General features: G+C 34.8%; 1 protein-coding gene across 4 annotated transcripts in view; it reads right to left on the minus strand.

Annotated features, from left to right (window-relative positions):
• Positions 1 to 1,913: 1,913 nt before the first annotated feature.
• Positions 1,914 to 17,459, minus strand: part of CUL3 (cullin 3) — a 108,206-nt gene continuing 92,660 nt past the window's right edge. For all 4 annotated transcript variants that reach the window (XM_059703331.1, XM_059703329.1, XM_059703328.1 and 1 more), the window contains 5 exons: positions 17,135 to 17,231; positions 15,525 to 15,659; positions 12,786 to 12,972; positions 4,670 to 4,815; positions 1,914 to 2,386 (listed from right to left, as the gene is read on the minus strand). In XM_059703331.1, coding sequence (XP_059559314.1) covers positions 2,255 to 2,386; positions 4,670 to 4,815; positions 12,786 to 12,972; positions 15,525 to 15,659; positions 17,135 to 17,231 — 697 coding nt within the window. In that variant the 3' untranslated portion in view covers positions 1,914 to 2,254. The remainder of the gene's footprint in view (positions 2,387 to 4,669; positions 4,816 to 12,785; positions 12,973 to 15,524; positions 15,660 to 17,134; positions 17,232 to 17,459) is intronic.

The following is a 17,459-nucleotide window of genomic DNA, read 5'->3' on the forward strand; positions in this document are numbered from 1 at the left end:
ACTGCAACTGACTGAAATGCAACTGAGTACAAATAGTTGCATTCTCCACCATTCAACTCAACTGCAATTCAGAAATGTGTTGCAATATAAAACATTTAGAATCATAAATATCAAACCTGTGCCTCCCAATGGACATGTCTCTAAATTCTAGATTTCACTGGTATGTCCACACTTGAGATACTGACATAAATTTAACTTTACAACTTTTAATACTTTAAAACTAGTGCTTAAATTTTTCTTTTAATGTCTCATTTCAATTTCAAATGAAGTTTTTACAAGCTTCGTATTTATTAAGCTGGCAATGAGTTATTCTAATAATCCCCAAGGTGTTACATATCACTTGATTGGGAATTGAGAGCAATATTCCGAAACCTTAAATACTAGTATCTTCCTATAGATTTCTGTTACAGAAATTCCAATTATGTAAAGAATCAGAAGCGAAATCCTTCAGCTTTCTATGTTACACCTGACCTACTATCGCTCAAGTATGGTGAAAGTATCCTGAGAATAATGTTCATGATAGTTTTCATTTGTATCTTAATTGCATCATGGTAAAGTGGGAAATGTAGAGACTAAGAGCATAAGGTTTATAATTCTAGAATACAAATGAAGGCAAAATTAAATGCAGTTAAGAGCTTATCTGCAAGTCTACAAGGAAAATTATAACCCAAGACGCATGGGGAAAAAGATTTATGTGGAGTTTTTAATCCATATTAGAATTCAGTTGTAACTTGACCATAAATTTAAACAGAAACCATCTTCTGAGACATACATTCTAATAAATGTACCAACAGTACTGGTAGTCAATGAAGGGTCGATTATTTTAAATTATTAATAACATTTCATTTTTCTATCCAATAGAATCTATAGTGGTTTGCCCCAATTACATATCTGAAACAATGTCTTACTAAAACAAAATGAGACAAAATTAAATGGAAGATAAAAATACTCTGAAGTTATTAAAAATAAAGCAAACTATAATTCTTGGCAGATCCATCAGGTAAAAAACATTGGTGGAAGTTGGAAGCACAGGATAACCGACACGAATCTTCAGCACAAAGCACATCTTTAAAAACATGAAACGATGACTCTTTGGAGGACAATAGCTAAATATCCAAGAATCATCAGGTTTGAAAAATATTGCTTAATCACTTTCCAAAACACAGTTAGCTGCAAGAACTGAAGATCTTGTTAAAAATATCAAGGTAATTATATTTATTGCATCTTTAGAATGCATTTCGAAACAGAAAATTAACATGCACCTCAGCTTCACCAAAATATATATATTTAAGAGGGGGGAACCTATGATATTTTATAAACAAAGTGTAGACTATATGTGCTTTTCAGAGGGGCTGAATTAAATACAACCAGCTGCCAATGTTGTGCTCTAACATACTTGAATTAGTGGGTATGTGTATGCTAAATTCATTTATTTTTGTCAACAATAAATGAAATAAAAACACTGCCCTATACAATCCACTATCAGCAGTGAGTACAACAGCAAAAAATTGTACAATAATTTATACATACTAAAATATTCTTTTTCTCTAGAGATAATGCAGAACAAAACCTAATCATTATAAGACTTAATTTGGGAAATCTCAAATTACAATAGGGAAAAACCAAATCAAGATGTGTATTGAGCCCAAAACAAAGGTTCCTGGTCATAAGGCTATAAGATTATAAGTGCAAGTGGTAGTAGAATAAAGCATGCTCAAATTGTATGCTTGGGTCGTTGAATATTTATCAAACCTTTAAATTAAACAAGACTAGCTAAAGAATTGCCTTAAGCATAGCAAGATAATTGGGAATCGTGTCATTTCCTTTACCATTTTTGTTACCCAACTTATACAATGCCAAAGTGCTAAGCAACACTACAAAAACACATTTACATCAACACTGAAAGACCTGGGGAAATGAAATCCAACAATTTTATTTTAATGAGCTTGTATTTTCTAAATTTTGTTTTATTTTTTCCTGTTTTCATACAGTATTGAAAACAAAACGCGGCACATTCACATTTTCCCGAGGAACTGTAAAGATGATCTCTACAGGGATAAACGTTGTAAAGCCTGAAGCTCAATCAATTGATGTTGAAAACTCTCAAAGGAGTAAAGGCTTGATCTGAATGGTCTAGAACATGTACTGTAATTTAATAGAAGAGATGGTCGTCTTAATATTTAATGATTTAAAAGAACTTCCCAGTCCATGCGAAGAGTACAGTCCAAGAATAAATCAAATTTTTGAACGCATTTTATGCTACATATGTGTATACTTTGCGATCCTCAGGTGTTCGTGCCAAGTATTCTCTCTCAATAAGTCCTTCAATACGCTTCTTAATAACAACTGGACTTGGTAAGAATCGAGCCTTCAACTGCTGAGTTACCTAAAACGAAAGGTAAAACAACGATTTCTCACCAGAAAATTTAAAAAGCGTAACATTTCCATATTAACACAAAAATTCTTAATTTTGAATAAAACTGATGTGTCACTTTAAGACTCAGATCAAACTTTAGTAATCTGATTACCTCCTCACATCAGAATGTGAATACTACAGTAGGTTAGAATTAATGGAATATATTAGTATGATGTATATTAATACTTAACCATGTTTACTTCTGGGATATCCTCCCAATTCACAGAATTTGGGTAGCATGTGTGTAAGCGCACAAACTCTAGACCCAAACCGCCTGGATGCAAATCCCAGCTCTCTGACTTACTAGCTCTGGGACATAACCTTATGACGTTGCTGTGTATATTAAATGTTAACAGAGGTGATGCTTTAGAATAATGCCAAGAGCTACTGTTGCCATTATTTTCTCCAACTGATGTGAGGATTCTAAGTATTGTGACACCAGTTAAAATAAAACAGTAACTATAGCAGCAGCCAAAGTCTTGACTGTGCACTATGTATCAGGCATTTTGTATACATTCTAATGTAATGCTCTTAGCCCTATAAAGTAGGTTGTCTAATTTTTTCAAGTGAAGAAAATAGCCACAGAGAAAAAGTGACATCAACAAGTAGTAAACTGAGCCAGTAGTTAAAGAGAACCCACACCGCTCTGCTTCAAGTCCATCTTTCCCCAGGAATCCACTGGCCTCTCTTGCAGAGCATTCATCCATAAGCCAACTTTTTTTTTTTTTTACTCCTGCTGGATCAGCTCATTTCCCAAGGCCACAGCGAATTGATAATCCTTTGAAGTCTGAAACTTCAGCATCTCACTCTCCACCTAAAATCTACCATCTTTCTAGTATTTTTATTCCAGTATCAACAAACTTGTTCTCAACCCACCTGAGATCTCTAATCCTCTGACCCTTTCTTCTAAGCAATCAGACAATCTACTTTAATAACTTCTTTTGAACTTACCTCATTCCTGATGGGGGTTTAGATTGCACATAAGATCATTTCAACACTCAACAGTATCCTCAACTCTCTGATTCCTTTGGTTCTAGTCTATAAACACCATTTCAACATTTACTACATCATGCAAAATCTACTTCTTAGCTCCCTGCTGAGTACAATTGTAATTCATAATATCTTGTGTAGAGACCAGGAGGCAGCAAACTGCAGCCTGCAGGCCTAATACAGCCAACTGCCTATTTTGTTAATTCTTACTAGAACACACTCACTTGTTATCTGTGGCCATTTTCATGCTACAACTGATTATTAAACACACACACACACACACACACAGTCTGCCAATCTCTGAAACAGACTGATAACACTAATTTATAGTATTCAAGTTCAGCAAGTTTCTAAGGACAATAACCTCACATCCTGTTTTATGTAGGGAAAAAAGACCATTTTAGTTTGAAATTCCTCAAACTCCCACCTTACACATATATGTTTAGCCATACTTGAGTCCTTTCTTTACTAACACACCCCTGCACCCTGTATGCTGAGGAAGAGGAATAGTCAACATTCCTCTTAACACAACCACCACCCACCTGTGCTCTGCACAATCCTCTCCCCTTTCCTTTGACCTTGGTTCCCCAATTATCCCCTCGTTTCATTTTTTTCCCTTTTGTTTTTAAGCATTCCTTTTGAAAATTTTTATCCTTATATAAATATGCTCAGTATCTTCCCATCTAGAAAAATGAAACCCAGAAACCCTCAACACTCAACCTTTAACATTGCTCTCTGCCCTTTCCCATGAGCCAACATCTCAAAGGCCAAGCCACTCTCTTATGGTTGCACCTTCATTTTACTTCTCAAGGCACTGCCATCAAATACCCACTCTTAGCAGTCCAATGGAAATGCCTGGGAAAACTAACCAGTCACCTAAGTGCCAATATGCTGTATTTGATTTGATTTTTCCACTTTTGAAATTTGTAACATGTGAACATTCAATAAACGGTAACTGATTAATTTTAGAAATAAAGGTAGTTTGTTTTATACAAAAGTATTGAATAGTAGTGAAATTTTTTTGTTTTCATGTGACAACATTCTATGATTTTCATAACAAATATTAGTTCTTGAAGTGTGCACATATTTCAATGTATGGCTGTGATTAAATATCAAATGTGCCATGCTTTTAATAGTATTACCTGATTATAGTTTCCTAACTTAAAAATTCTATTTTAAATCAGTTGAATATAGTACTTTCCTAAATTTCAACTGTTCATGTTGTTTTGCTGTTCTACACTAATCCAGCATCAGTGTCCTCACCTCTGCTACTAACACATTGTGCTGCATCTTCTTTCTAGACTTCATTATCCGCACTATAGCAGCTTCTATCTCATGTTTCCTGTCGTCATCTACTTTCTGCCGTGTTTCTTTCCTTTCTGGGTCAGATTCACCTTGTTTGGCAGCAACTAAAAGAGAAATAAAGACATTTATGTAATTATTGTGTAATTTCAAATGTAATGAAAAAATGTGGTTTATAAACAAACAATATAAATTAGTAACATTCCCTGAGAAAAACTACAGCGAAACCTTGTTTCTAGAACTTAATTCGTTCCAAGAAGGCTGTGCAAGAAGTGATTTGTTAGAAAACCGAATCATTTTTTCCCATTAGAAATGTAAATTGATTCATTCCAGACCCCCAGATGATTCCATTTAAACCTTTCATACAGTACATGTCTAACGTACTGTTTAATTTATAAACACTTTTCTTAAATTTATTGAACCACTCCCCACTAGCCTTAAACCAATTTTTCATATATCACTGCCTCGAAATTTCAATCACCAGCTGCTTTTTGTCCAATCAACAGCAGTTTTTCTACCTATTCAATTGCCTGTGACTGTTGTTTTATGAGCACTTTCATACCCTTAGTACATTAACACTCTTCATGGCCTATTTATATTTTAAAATTGTGGTAATCATCCATGTGGATTTTGCCAGCAACAAAAGCATTTTTTCTTTTGTTTGTTGTCTGAGAGCAGCTTTTAGTCATGCTGAGGTATCAGCATAAAAGGGATGTCAGGGTGAAAAGTGAAGTGTTGGTTGACAACCAAGACATTTTTTCTGAGAACTTGGTCCAGAACCGAATTGTTTGAGAAGGGAGAAATTGGAGAATCAAGGTTTGACTGAAATTTCAACCTGACTATACACATATACTCATCATTTCTAGTAAACATCCCAAAAGTGCCCAATTCAGTGATTAATAAATACTTAAATAACAAGTAGTGATATAAAAATCCTACAATCCTAAATTATTTGTTTTAAATATTAGGAATTTATTTTTATAGAGATAAGAAAACCAACTTTATTTTTATAGAATATGATTCCTTTCCTGAAGGAAAAATGATAGGTGGTTATCTTTAGCAGTTAACTTATCAGTCATTTTCATTGTTTGTAACTTCCACAGGTCAACTAGTACCACTTCAGCTCCAAGCTAACCCTCACTAAAAGTATCTCAGGTAAGAGAATACCTGATGGCTTAGCAACTCAAACTATGGCTGTAATCTCTAATGCTTAAAGAGGAGGAAAGAATGCCAACTAAAGAAACTCTTTAACAATTATTTACACTTCTCACCAATTATCTAACAATTTGTCACGTATCTTATTAAATTTTTTCTTTCACAATCTCATTGTCACTAGGCATACTATATTCCAATCTTCAGGAGAAATCTTACTCTGTTATTCTCTACAGCAGGGGTCCTCAAACTTTTTAAACAGGGGGCCAGTTCAGAGAAAGAAAAATAACTAAATTTTGAGTTACTGGTGTTCAATAGGATATAGATGTGAAGTTTGTGGTGGTAGAAATTGGAAAATTACAAAGAATCATAAAGGATACTGCTGACTTAGGCAGGGGCACTCGCATGAGACAGCAGACACACAATTTAGATCATTCTGGTATAACCATCACATATATTTCTAAGTTTCTACCTGTTTCTAACCAGAATCCCTTGGCTGAGAATTCTGCTTTCAGTGTCTTTCCAAGTTAAAGATCATCAGTCTTAATGAAAAAGAATTAAATTAGATTAATGCTTTTCCTCAAAAAAGTCCATGTCACTTAAAAAAACATAGGGACTGCTTTCAATACAATTAAATTCAATTGAGACATATAATTTTCTTGGGTGTGATATAGGATTACAATTATGGGGGAACTATCTTAAGGATGTATATGTATGCTGAAGTATTTGGAGGGAAGTGATATGTTTGCAAATTCATTTAAAAACTAGCAAAAACATACCTATATGGAGGGAGAAGGGAAGGGCGCCTGAGCAAATGTGGCAAAATTTTTAATGATTTGGAAATATATGTGATGGCCATACCCATGTCCATGATTGTGCTTTTCATCTTCTCTGTAGATGTGGGAGTATTTAAAATAACTAGTTGGCGGGAAAAAGAAATATTATTTTAAACAATCCATTTGGTTCATCTGGATTTGGTCACCGTAATAGGTGTACTCCAAAATACATGTGAAGGTTGTGATGAAACACACTGAATTATGATTTTTTTTTTAAAGACGATGTTGACGTGGCCACCCATCTTCTTCTTTTTTAAAAAATATATTTTATTGATTTTTTACAGAGAGGAAGGGAGAGGGATAGAGAGTCAGAAACATCGATGAGAGAGAAACATCAACCAGCTGCCTCCTGCACACCCTCCACTGGGGATGTGCCTGCAACCAAGGTACACGCCCTTGACCGGAATCGAACCTGGGACCTTTCAGTCCACAGGCCGACGCTCTATCCACTGAGCCAAACCGGTTACGGCTGAATTATGATTTTTAGAAAACATGAGGGCAGGCACTCACTCCTAGAGCCTAGCACAGTACTCTGTACTTAAGAGCACAACAGAGGTGTTTGCTTATGTAAGTGGGTACCTGTGTATGCAGATGTATGGAAGGGGAACAGAGGAAGAAGGTTGAGCAGTGGTTATGGAAAGACTCTTAACTACAGAAACTGCTGTAAATTACAAAGAACCTAGTTCTTTTCAAAGGTTGCATTAGGTAATACTTTTAACTCCTTTGCTTGAACTTCTATTACCTACCACAGTAAAGAGCAGCAAAAATAGGTATGGTTACAGTGTCCAAATATTTTATTTTATCCTAAGTACTTTCTCCAAAGGGCAAATGGGTATTTGACAACTTAAGAAAACCTATGGTCACAGTATTTATAACCAAAGAGAAAATTTTAACATACACAAAATACCAGTAAGAACTTTAAGAAATCACCTAGTCAAATTTTTCATCATATATGAATATGTGTGTGTGTGTGTGTGTGTGTGTGTGTGTGTATAAGAAAGCCTAAGCAACCAATTACTATGACGATGCACTGACCATCAGGGGGCAGACGCTCAATGTAGGAGCTGCCCCCTGGTGGTCAGTGCACTCCCACATCCAACCTCCCGCGGCTGGGCTGGCTGGCCCTGATTGGCCCAACTACCAGCCAGACAGAGGGACCCCACCAATGCACGAATTCGTGCACCAGGCCTCTAGTATATAAATAACTACATTCCCATTTTAATCAGATCTAAAACACTGCACACACAAACACCACCCAAAATTAAAAATCCATGAAGAGAAGACTTTTTAAAATAACAATGCTATCTGACAACGTAATTGCTGGGCATGATAAAACCTGTGATTGCAAAGATAGTTATTATTTAGGGTAAAGCAGTGTGAGGCTAAGTAATTCAGATCTACTATATATCACCATACATTTTCTTCCAAATCTAGGATACAAATAAGTCCTGAAACCTGAAATCCATTATCTGTCCAAAATTATAAATTCACATGTTTTGCACTTTGAAGAAAAAAGACATTTTATTACAGGACTCACTGGCAGAGTTGTTTTATTTTTAATCTACAATTGTGTCCCAATGATAGGGGATCAATTTTGGTGAAGAAGATACAATGATATGGTTTTCAACTATGGGACAAAGTAGTCAAGACTCTGACAAAGACCCACCACCCTGCTTCACCAAGCATAGGGATCCTATCAGGGTCAAAAAGGAAAACAAAAGTGTGTATATAAAGTTCTTGAATCAACATATTCTGGAAATCAATGTATATTTAGCATTAAAATAATTTTTAAAAGACTATATTTTATTAACATATAATGTAAACACAATTTTTTAAAGTAAAAGAACTATTTAAAAATTTTCTCTTATTTTAAAAATAGTTTTACCACAAGATATATTTGTTGTAATAAATTAATACTGGAACACTTCCTGATACTAGTTTTAAGACCAAGTAGAAAACTACATTAAAGTTTAAATATCAACAAAGGTGGAGTGCCTTTTTTTCCTTTAAATGCATTGAAAACACACATTTTACATTATGTTAAATATACAAGAAATAGAATGTTCTTAAAAATAAAGCTGTACTAAAAAGTGCTCACAACAGCCACTTCTATGTTTTTAAGTTAGAATGAGAATATGAATTTTAAGGGTTTCAAACTTAAAAATATTCATCAAAATATAAACAGCTTCATCTAAAGATCAAATTTCAGATAGGTAACTCAATTTTGAGAAATCTGTAAGTCAGTTTTAAAAACAGACTTCCACTGAATATTATTTACCCACTTAAAAAGAATAACTTTATAAGTAGTAATATGTTCATAAAAATTGTAATTCCTCAGGGATATTGGCCTATAATTCCCTTTCTTTGTAGTGTCTTTATCTGGTTTTGGGATTAGGGTAAAGCTGGCTTCATAGAAAGAACTAGGAAGTGTGCCTTCCTTTTGAATTTTTTGGAATAGCCTGAGGACAGGTTTTAGTTCTCTGAATGTTTGGCTCAACTCCCCTGTGAAGCCATCTGGCCCCAGGCTTTTGTTTGCTGGAAGTTTTTTGATGACTGCTTCAATTTCCTCCTTAGTTATCGGCCTGTTGAGATTTTTTGATTCTTCTTGATTGAGTTTTGGAATGTCGTATTTTTCTAGGAACATGTCCATTTCCTCTAGGTTGTCAAGTTTGTTGGAATAGAGTTGTTCATAGTACTTTTTTGCAATCCTTTGTATTTCTGTAGGGTCTGTTGTTATTTCGCCTCTCTCATTTCTGATTTTGTTTATTTGGGTACTCTCTCTTTGCTTCTTGGTGAGCCTGGCTAGAGGTTCATCAATCTTGTTTATCATTTCAAAGAACCAGCTCTTGGTTTCCGTGATCTTTGGTATTGTTATTTTGGTCTCTGTCATTTATTTCTGCTCTGATCTTTATTATCTCTTTCCTTCTGTTCACTCTGGGCTTTTCTTGTTGCTCTCTTTCTAATTCTTTAAGCTGCAGAGCTAGATCATTTATTACCATTTTTTTTTTCTTGTTTTCTGAGGTAGGCCTGTAACTCTTAGGACTGCTTTCACTGTGTCCCATAGGTTTTGGATTGTTGTGTTGTCATCTGTTTCCAGGATGTTTTTAATTTCTTCTTTGAGCTCTTTGGTAACCCAATCATTGTTAAGCCTAGCAAATCGGATCCAGCATTACATTAGAAAGATCATACACCATGACCAAGTGGGATATATCCCAGGTATGCAAGGCTGGTACAATATCCGCAAATCAATAAATGTAATACATCACATAAACAAATTGTTAGACAAAAGTCACATAATCATATCAATTGATGCAGAAAAGGCATTTGACAAAATCCAACACCCTTTCCTGATAAAAACGCTCAGCGAAGTGGGAAGAGAGGGATCAAACCTCCACATAATAAAAGCCTTATATGACAAACCTACAGCAAACATCATCCTCAATGGGCAAAAGCTAAAACCATTTTCCCTAAGAACAAGAATGAGACAGGGATGCCCACTTTCACCACTCGTGTTTTACATAGTACTGGAAGTGCTAGCCATAGTGATCAGAAAAGAAGAAGAAATAAAAGGCATTCAAATTGGAAAAGAAGTAGTAAAATTGTCATTATTCGCAGATAACATGATATTGTACTTAGAAAACCCTAAAGACTCCATCATAAAACACTAGACGTAATAAATAAATGATTTCCAGCAATGTAGCAGAATACAAAATTAATACCCAGAAATCCATGGCTTTTTTATACACCGATAATGAACTCACAGAAAGAGAAATTAAAAAAACAATCCCATTTACCACTGCAAAACAAAAATTAAGGTATGTAGGAATAAATTTAACCAAGGAGGTAAAGAACCTGTACTCAGAAAATTACAGAATGCTGAAAAAAGAGATAGAGAAAGATAAACAAATGGAAGAATATTCCATGTTCATGGATTGGTAGAATCAACATCATTAAAATGTCCATCCTACCCAAAGCAATCTATAGATTCAATGCAATCCCTGTTAAAATACCAACGGCATACTTCAAAGATCTAGAACAAACTCTCCAAAAATTTATCTGGAACAAAAAAAGACCCCAAATAACTGCAACAATCTTGAGAAAGAACAACAAAGTTGGAGGGATCACTATACCAGATACCAAGCTATATTACAAAGCCACTATTCTCAAAACTGCCTGGTACTAGCACAAGAACAGACATATAGACCAATGGAACATAATAGAGAACCCAGAGATCGACCCAAGCCATTATGCTCAATTAATATTTGACAAAGGAGGCAACAGCATACAATGGAGATAAGACAGTCTCTTCAATAAATGGTGTTGGGCAAATTGGACGGATACATAAAAAAAAAGAAAAAAAAGAAAAGAAACTACGCCACCAACTTACACCATACACAAAAATAAACTCAAAATGGATAAAGGACTTAAATGTAAGATGGGAAACCATAAAAATTTTAGAAGAAACCATCGGCAGCAAAATAGCAGACATTTGTCGTAGCAATATCTTTACCGATACAGCTCCTGGGGCAATGGAAACTAAGGAGAAATAAACAAATGGGACTACATCAAAATAAAAAGCTTCTGCAGAGCCAAAGAAACCATCAACAAAACAACAAGAAAGACCACTGCATGGGAGAACATATTTGCCAATGTTATCTCCAATAAGGGTTTAATCTCCATAATTTATAGGGAACTCCTACAACTTAACAAAAGGAAGATAAACAATCCAATCAGAAAATGGGCAAAGGACCTAAATAGACACCTTTCGAAAGAGGACATGTAGAAAACCAAGAGACATATGAAAACATGCTCAAAGTCACTAATCATCTGAGAGATGCAAATCAAAACAATGAGGTACCATCTCACACCTGTCAGAATGACTATCATCAACAAATCAACAAATGACAAGTGCTGGAGAAGATGTGGAGAAAAAGGAACCCTCTTGCACTGCTGGTGGGAATGCAGACTGGTACAGCCACTATGGAAAACAGTATGGCGTTTCCCCCCAAAATTAAAAATGGAACTTCCATTTGACCCAGTAATCCCACTTCTAGGACTATATCCCAAGAAGATTGAAACACCAATCAGAAAGGATATATGCACCCCTATGTTCATAGCAGCACAATTTACAACAGCTAAGATTTGGAAACAGCCTAAGTGCTCATTAGCAGATGAATGGATTAGAAAGCTGTGGTACATCTACACAATGGAATACTATGCTGCTGTAAAATAGGAATTCTTACCATTTGCAAAAGCATGGATAGAACTGGAGAGCATTATGCTAAGCCAGCGGTTCTCAACCTGTGGGTCGCGACCCCCTTGGCAGTCGAATGACCCTTTCACAGGGGTCGCCTAAGACCATCCTGCATATCAGATATTTACATTACGATTCATAACAGTAGCAACATTACAGTTATGAAGTAGCAACGAAAATAATTTTATGGTTGGGTCACAACATGAGGAACTGTATTTAAAGGGCCAGAAGGTTAAGAACCACTGTGCTAAGCAAAATAAGCCAGTCAGAGACAGATAAATATCACATGATATCACTTATTTGTGGAATATAATGAACAACATAAACGGATGAACAGGGAGAGAACCAGTGTCATAGAGACATTGAATAGACTGTCCAACCTATGAGGAAAGGCAGGGGGTTAGGGGTATGAGATCAACCAAAGGACTTGTATGCATGCATATGAGCATAACCAATGAACACAGACGGGGGGTGTGAGGGCATGTGCTGGGGGTTGGGGTCGGCTGGGGAGAGGTCAATGGGGGGAAAAGGAGACTTATGTAATACATTAAAGAACTTAAATTTAAAGATAAATAAATAAAACCCTGTAATTCCTGCATCAAAAACCTATGCAAGTAAGTATCAAATTCACCACTATGAATTACTTTTAAAAACGTTTACTGTACTTGGATTCAACTGCATTGTGACAGGAACACAGAGTGATAAAAGCGGCTTTAATTAAGACTGTGTCATGCAGCACCAGAGAAGACTTGCTTTTTTAAAAGCTAAAAATCATACAGATTAAGAATTTTTAGAGAAAAAAAAATACAATGTTTTAAGAGGAACAATATAATACCTGTTTGAATCTTGACTCTGTGTAGTTTGGATGTGAACTGATCATTAACTGTGAATATGTGACCATTTTCTATTTCCTTTGACTTGGGTTCTTTTGTGAGAACTCGTTGTGTTGGTTTACCACAGGCGAGGGACTGCAGGGCTCTAACAAGTTCCCTTTCAGGGATATCCGTTTCTTGTTGAATTTCCTGAAATTTTATCAGATTGATAGAATTATAAACAGACTTTTTGACAGGTTAAGGTAGATTAACTAGTAAGTAAAATTGATCAAGCAGTGGTTAGAGAGGTAATATCACTAAAGTAATATTTTACAACCAAGAATTCCCCATTATGATACTTGGCCAAAATCTCACTAATTTGGAAAAAACAACAAAAAACAGAGAAAACCATGATTCAATTTACAAAATAAAAAAATACATGTACTTTTTTTATTTTAGGAGATATAAGGCCCAATCTAAAAATATCATCCAGCAGAGAATATTAGGAACCTGCTTTAATAGTTAGGTAAAAATAAAGTGTTAACCAACATATAATTGCTACTTTTAGAAATACTCTACAATCTTCCTTCGAAGTTTATTAACATGATTCCTTTGCTTAGTAACTTCTTTTGTAGAGAGAAGCAAAGTAAGCTTGAACTAAGGCCTTCTATCAGACAATCAAAATTTATATTCCAAGTTGACCATATCTACTGTCTGTATGGCCAAATTAAAAAAATTAAGTACCTGGTAATTAATACTAAATATGAAAACAATAAACCGTTATGAAGTGCAGGTAATAAATGTTGCTACATGTTATGAGATAAATAAAATATAATAAAAGCAGTTCAGGAAAAAAATGTATAGTTGCCATGAATGCATGGGTTTTAACTGCCATGGGCACACTGTGTATGTTTGTCAATAAATACAGCCGACTCTTCCCATCCGCTGTTTTCACATCAATGGATTCAAACAACCTGGGATGGAAAACAGTAGTTTTGCATTTTCAACAACAGTTTTACATTTGTTGAATCTGGGAATGTGAAGGACCAACTACTATAAAGTCAAATTAGGGGCAGATTTTCAACTGGGGGTGGACAGGTGTCGGACTCCTAAGCTCTACGTCAGTGATGGCGAACCTATGACACACGTGTCAGAGGTGACACGCAAACTCATTTTTTTGGTTGATTTTTCTTTGTTAAATGGCATTTAAATATATAAAATAAATATCAAAAATATTAATCTTTGTTTTACTATGGTTGCAAATATCAAAAAATTTCTATATGTGATATGGCACCAGAGTTAAGTTAGGGTGTTTCAAAATGCTGACACGCCGAGCTCAAAAGGTTCGCCATCACTGCTCTATCTTGTTTAAGGGTCAACTGTATAATTTTTAAAAATATGTTTTATTTTTTTAGAGCGAAAGAGAGAGGATGAGAGAGGAAGAAATATCGATGAGAGAAACAAGTATCAGCTGCCTCCTGCATACCCCCTACTAGGGATCGAGCCTGCATCCCGAGCCAAGTGCTCTGAACTGGAATTGAACCTGTGTCCTCTCGGTGCTTGGCCAGGGCTCAACTGTATAATTTTTAAATTCATTATAATCTTATGTCACTGGTAAAGTAAGAGAATTGTACATGGATACGATTTAGTCCCTACCCTACACAACTAGAGGGATGTATGATGCAACAAGTCTGCACACTAGGCTATACTGCTTTGATTCACTGCATATTGCATAGTCCACGGACACAGAAAAGAATATAGTGAAGGCCTGGTGTGTGTGTGTGTGTGGGGGAGGCTCTGGATAGAGTGGGGCAAAGGGGGAGGGAAGGGGGGGACATCTGTAATAGTGCAACAACATTAAAAAAAAACATACAAAAAAAACCATACCACTAGGAAACTGAAAAGGCAAGTGAAAGACTCAGAAAATATTCATAGGACATAGATCTGACAAAGGATTGGTATACAGAATTTATAAAGAGCTTTAAAAATCTCAATAAATATATGAACACCTCACCAACAGGACACATAGTGACATATGAACACACAAAAGATGCTCAACATTAAAGGAAAGGCAAGTTAAATCCACAATCAAATATACATCAGTTAAAATGGCGAATATTAAAAAGACTGATAATACTACATTTGGGAGAGTATGTAGGGCAACTGGAACTCTCCACTGATGGCAGGAATGTAAAACGGTACAATCAATTTGGGACATAGTTTGGCAGTTTCTTAAAAAGGAATAAACTACTAAAACTACACATGTAACAATATGGATTATTCTAAAAAACACTGTGCTATGTAAAAGAAGCGCCACAAAAGCAATTCGTATTGTATGATTCAATTTATGGGAAATGCTAGAGAGGCAAAACTAGTCTATGGTGATAGAAAGCAGATCACTGGCCGCCTGGGTATGGGGACAGTGGGAGGGAATTGACTGCAAAGGAATATAAACATTTTGGGATAGTATTCTACAGATTGTGATGGCAGTTACATAGGTATGTACACCTGTTAAAACTCATCAAATTGTGCACATACATGAGGTATGTTTATTACATAGAACTTATACTTCAATAAAGTTTATTTCAAAAAGCCAAATGAAATATGACCCAACAAGTGTATGATGTTCACAAAGCTTACTAAAATAGTAATATTCATCATCAAATAATAACTCTAAAGGTTATTCATATAAGAAAGATTCAAGTAACATGTGAAAATTAGAACTAAAACAATTGGTTCAAATTTATATAACCAACCCATACCTCAAACGTATATTTTTCTCTATTATTAAAGAGCATTAATATGGTCATCTGGAAAGTGGAGACTTGCAGTATGTGCTTCCGTGTATTCGAGCCAGTGACTTGTGCCCCTCCAACACCAACTTCAGATCCATCTTCCTGTTTCATTTTTTAAAAAACATAACGAAGACATTATCACATCCTGGTAACTTTAACAGTATATTTGAGAAATAACCCCTGTAATGACAAGCCCCTCTTTTACAAAACTACATTAAAAAGAAAATGTTATTTAAAAACGTGTATGTGTGTATGTGCACATATACCAAATCTTCATTTAGGGTTTTCGTTTTGTGTGTATGTGAACAATTTAATTTTACAACTAAAATTATTTTAACAGTATACAATAGAATAATAATGGACTTATATGACATTACTCCTTTATACCACTACCAAAAGTAATAGGGTTAGGTTTCTTTTTGTGTGGTCTGGTCATAGCAAGATATCAAATGATAGCTAGGATATGGGGGAAGCCTTTGCCATCCTTACAGCTGATTTAAGTACAAAATAGAAATTTAAGTCTTCAATAATTGACATATAAATTTTGTTTTAAAAACCTACTGGTTTGTTTTATAAAACTTCAAAAGATAAAATAACTGTTTAGGAAAAAATCCTCTCCTTTAAAATAAAAACAAACAATAATTAAAAGCTGAGTTCTTTAGTATCCTTGACCTTCTCACTTACACTTAAATATGGGGTGGATCAAAGTAGGTATACAATTGTGAGTAGGAGAAACAGAGTTTATTCTTGTATTATTATTTATTAATTATTGTATTATTTTTCCGTATGAACAGCTATAAACCTACTGTCCCCTCACCCTGTATACAAAAGTTTCCAACATTATTCAACTAAATGAATTACAAGGACTATTTCCCATTTCAATTAAATATACAAATTAGAATACACATAGCCATTTTAATAACATATAAAACTACTAAAATTCTAATTACAATATAGAATAAAACAGTCATTTGCTGCCTGGATGACAACTTAGGTATTATCTTTTATGTTTTGCTGGAAGCTTTTTACTACTTTTCTATTTTTAAGGAAAATGACCCGGACTAAAGTTTTAGCAAGCAATAAAGGTACTCTAAACCTCATAATCTTAGATATAAAGAAGTGATTACTTTTTAAAAATGAAGGCAATTCACTAGCATGGTGCTCACTTTAAAATAATCACTTTAGTAACATTTTGTACATCTCACAAATCTCAAGTGTTAATGTTTCCAGTTTTGATTGCTGAAAACTAATAAGGATTATAGGAGACCAAGAATTTGGAAAGGGGAGTCATAGCTTTGTATGCCCTCAAATCAACTTACATCTTATTATTTTATGCAATATGGTCTCAAGTCTAATCTTATAAAAAATGTGTAATTATTATTATTCACTCCAGGAAGACTACTACTATAATCTTCATATTGTCAAATGAAGTTATTTAGCAACTGAGGGAACAAAGGTAATAAAGCAAAGTTCCCACCTTTTTAATATTTGAAACAAGGAAATAGAAATAATTGACCCAAGTCAACAAAAATCACAAATCAGTTCTATAGACTAATTTTAAGTTACTTAATACTTACCTTTTTGACTGGTCCATAAAAGGTGGCATTGAGATCTGCAGAACCCATGTGATGCTGGAGTGTGAGCTGCCGACCACTGTGTTTCGCTAAGTAAAACCTTCAGCAAATCAAACCAGGTTTTAGAGTATCATACAATTTACATATTTGAAATTATAAACTACTAGTGGCCCAGTACACAAATTCATGCACATTTAAAGGAAATTAATTAGAAGAAATATTTTAGTATTGCTATTCACCCTTTCTCTATAATAGAAGTGTCAACCAAATTCACGATCGATAATGACAGATCAAAACACATGCATGCGATTAGCACCAGCAAGAGATT

This window comes from Myotis daubentonii, chromosome 7 (assembly GCF_963259705.1).
Source record: "Myotis daubentonii chromosome 7, mMyoDau2.1, whole genome shotgun sequence".
Lineage (NCBI taxonomy): Eukaryota > Metazoa > Chordata > Mammalia > Chiroptera > Vespertilionidae > Myotis > Myotis daubentonii.